Source organism: Montipora foliosa, chromosome 5 (assembly GCF_036669935.1).
Source record: "Montipora foliosa isolate CH-2021 chromosome 5, ASM3666993v2, whole genome shotgun sequence".
Classification (NCBI taxonomy): Eukaryota; Metazoa; Cnidaria; class Anthozoa; order Scleractinia; family Acroporidae; genus Montipora; species Montipora foliosa.
Genome location: NC_090873.1, coordinates 47287870 through 47290058, shown reverse-complemented (window position 1 = coordinate 47290058; position 2189 = coordinate 47287870). Strand labels below are relative to the sequence as shown.

Sequence of the window (2189 nt, the reverse complement as noted above, 5' to 3'; positions counted from 1 at the left end):
TGATACAGTAATTATCTTCTTTCTCAATACCTATCTGACTGACATTTCATTGAAATTGTGAAGAGAATTTACATAACAATCACTCCTGGGAATAAAAGGGTTAATTAATGTGACTTTTATAAACATTTCACACTCTTCTTAAGATGTTGCAGACTTGTAGAAAAATAATAACAACCCAGTTCCACATTTTTCAGACGACGCTGTTCTTTCTTTCCCCTTCAAAATCAAAGAGCCCCAATTTTTAGTTTTGAAACATTGCTTACTAAATAGGTACACTAGTTTTTTAGTTATCTTTATTATTTTACTCAACAAAATATTGCATTTCTGATTGGGCAATGACAAATATTAATATTGCCTGGTAGGATGGGGGTCCAAGGTGAAAAAGTTTTAATTGCATTGCTCTAATTATTACTATTATGTTTGCTCATTTAGGTATGAACCATTTTTTACCAAGGAGTTCCCTTGTGCCACTTGCAAGATGGACACAAATAGTTATTATCATCACATGTTGTAAAATGATGTACGAATATTCTAGAGTTCTAAGGTGATGTCTCCAAGAGACACCTGCCAACTGAGACATGTTGGCGACCTTAAATTGAACCGAAAAAGCTTTTATAAAAAGGGCAGAATTTAAACGGCAATGATGTACAAATATTAACTTATATAAAGCGGTTTAGTTCGTGAAGACTTCTTTGTATTCAGTGACTGTTAGGAGGACAACGGTATTTGATTTCAGAGGCTTTGGGAGTTGATAATAAGCTTCAGCAAGGAGGACTGAGTGTTCATGAGAAGTTACCCAAACATGTAAAATTTGCTTGCTCCATTTTTCCATGGTGTTTTTGCTGGATGTCAACACGCCATTTAACTTCTTACTTAATAATTTCGTTGCATCCTCGACCGTGAACTCGCCGTGAAATTTCATCGCTCGCGTGACAGAAACTCCGAGGAAAGTGCTGAACATTCTGCAGGTGTAATCAGTAATAGAACCTCCTTGTGGAAAATAATTGACTTCCATCTCGGTTTTCTGTAGATCGGCCCCAAAACATCTCTGAAGTAATTCAAAACTAAGAATTTCACTCTTTTCTGAACTGCCACCGGCGTTTGGGCAGGCAAACAAACGTTTGGCACCAATAGATAACGACATTTGGGTCAACGGCTTAAGGTGCTTTAACTCTGTAAATACGACGCCGGATTTAGTTTTCGAGCAGACTTTGCGACGAATGTTGAATGCATTTCCATGCTTGACGACGAAGTTTTCCCCGATGTATGTTTGAGCATCTTCTAAGAGAGGATCGTCAATGCTAGTTTGTCGCTGAAATCCATCATCGCGTGACAAACCGATTTGTACAACGTTATCCCGCACTGCTAGTCCCATTCTCGTTGGCGTGGCTGCATTTGAGTCGCCTTCGTCGTTGGAAGAATTTTGCAAAGTTTAAACCCATTTGCATTGTGTTTGGGACTAGTGCAGCAGCAGTTATGAGAACTTGTAATATACTCAATTGTTTTCATCAGACCTTACAACAGTCTGTTCCACAATTGCATCACCCGCGATGACATCATGCTATTTTGGGCTTTCTCCCCAGGCCCCTATGGCGAACGTGATTATCCAAGAAAATTCAAAAATGAGGTATTTTCAAGAGATTATTGGACCACAACTACTGCTTACAAATTTGGAGATGAGAGGATATTTCTTTCCGATTAAAAGTGAAAATTAATGGCTTGGTCGGTGTTATAGAGACAGTCGGTTAGTGCGCAGACTTCTGAGCTGGAGGATCGCCAGATCGATCTCCGTCATTCGATCGACGTCTGTTTCGACGCTTCTTACGGTTGCAAATGTTTGCACTGGTCCAAGTAATGTTTCGAAACCCAATTACGTTTCATTGAGAAAAATGAATAAATTTTATGCAATAAATAGTCAGACAACTTTCCCGCTTGGATACAGAATTCAGAATCTTCGACCTAAAAAATTTGCAATTTACTACAACAGCTGATATTTAAGAAAATGGAATCCCCAGACCCTTGTGACACTATTCTTCAGCAGTACAAAGCTTTCATTGGACTGAGAGGTAGAGACTCTAGTGAGGTACTACATAGAAGAATTTGCTCTCAACAATTAATAAGAACAAGATCTTGGCATTTTCTTCTGTGGGTAGGTACATTAGAGAGAGGCCAGAATATTCCAAATTGTG

General features: G+C 38.7%; 2 protein-coding genes across 2 annotated transcripts in view; one reads left to right on the top strand and one right to left on the bottom strand.

The window, feature by feature from the left end:
* The window catches only part of LOC138004514 (bifunctional peptidase and (3S)-lysyl hydroxylase JMJD7-like), a 5520-nt gene extending 4949 nt beyond the window's left edge, over positions 1–571 (top strand). Inside the window, exon 4 of the mRNA XM_068851047.1 lies at positions 433–571. Coding sequence (XP_068707148.1) covers positions 433–514 — 82 coding nt within the window. The 3' untranslated portion in view covers positions 515–571. The remainder of the gene's footprint in view (positions 1–432) is intronic.
* Positions 28–1552, bottom strand: LOC138004515 (AAC-rich mRNA clone AAC4 protein-like). The gene has a single exon (XM_068851048.1). It carries the CDS (start codon positions 1373–1375, stop codon positions 674–676), a length of 702 nt encoding a protein of 233 aa, XP_068707149.1. The 5' UTR covers positions 1376–1552; the 3' UTR covers positions 28–673.
* Between the last annotated feature and the right edge of the window lie 637 nt (positions 1553–2189).

Excerpts from the sequence above, each read along its gene's own strand:
- LOC138004515 (XM_068851048.1), bottom strand. The coding sequence starts at position 1,375 with ATGGGACTAGCAGTGCGGGATAACGTTGTACAAATCGGTTTGTCACGC.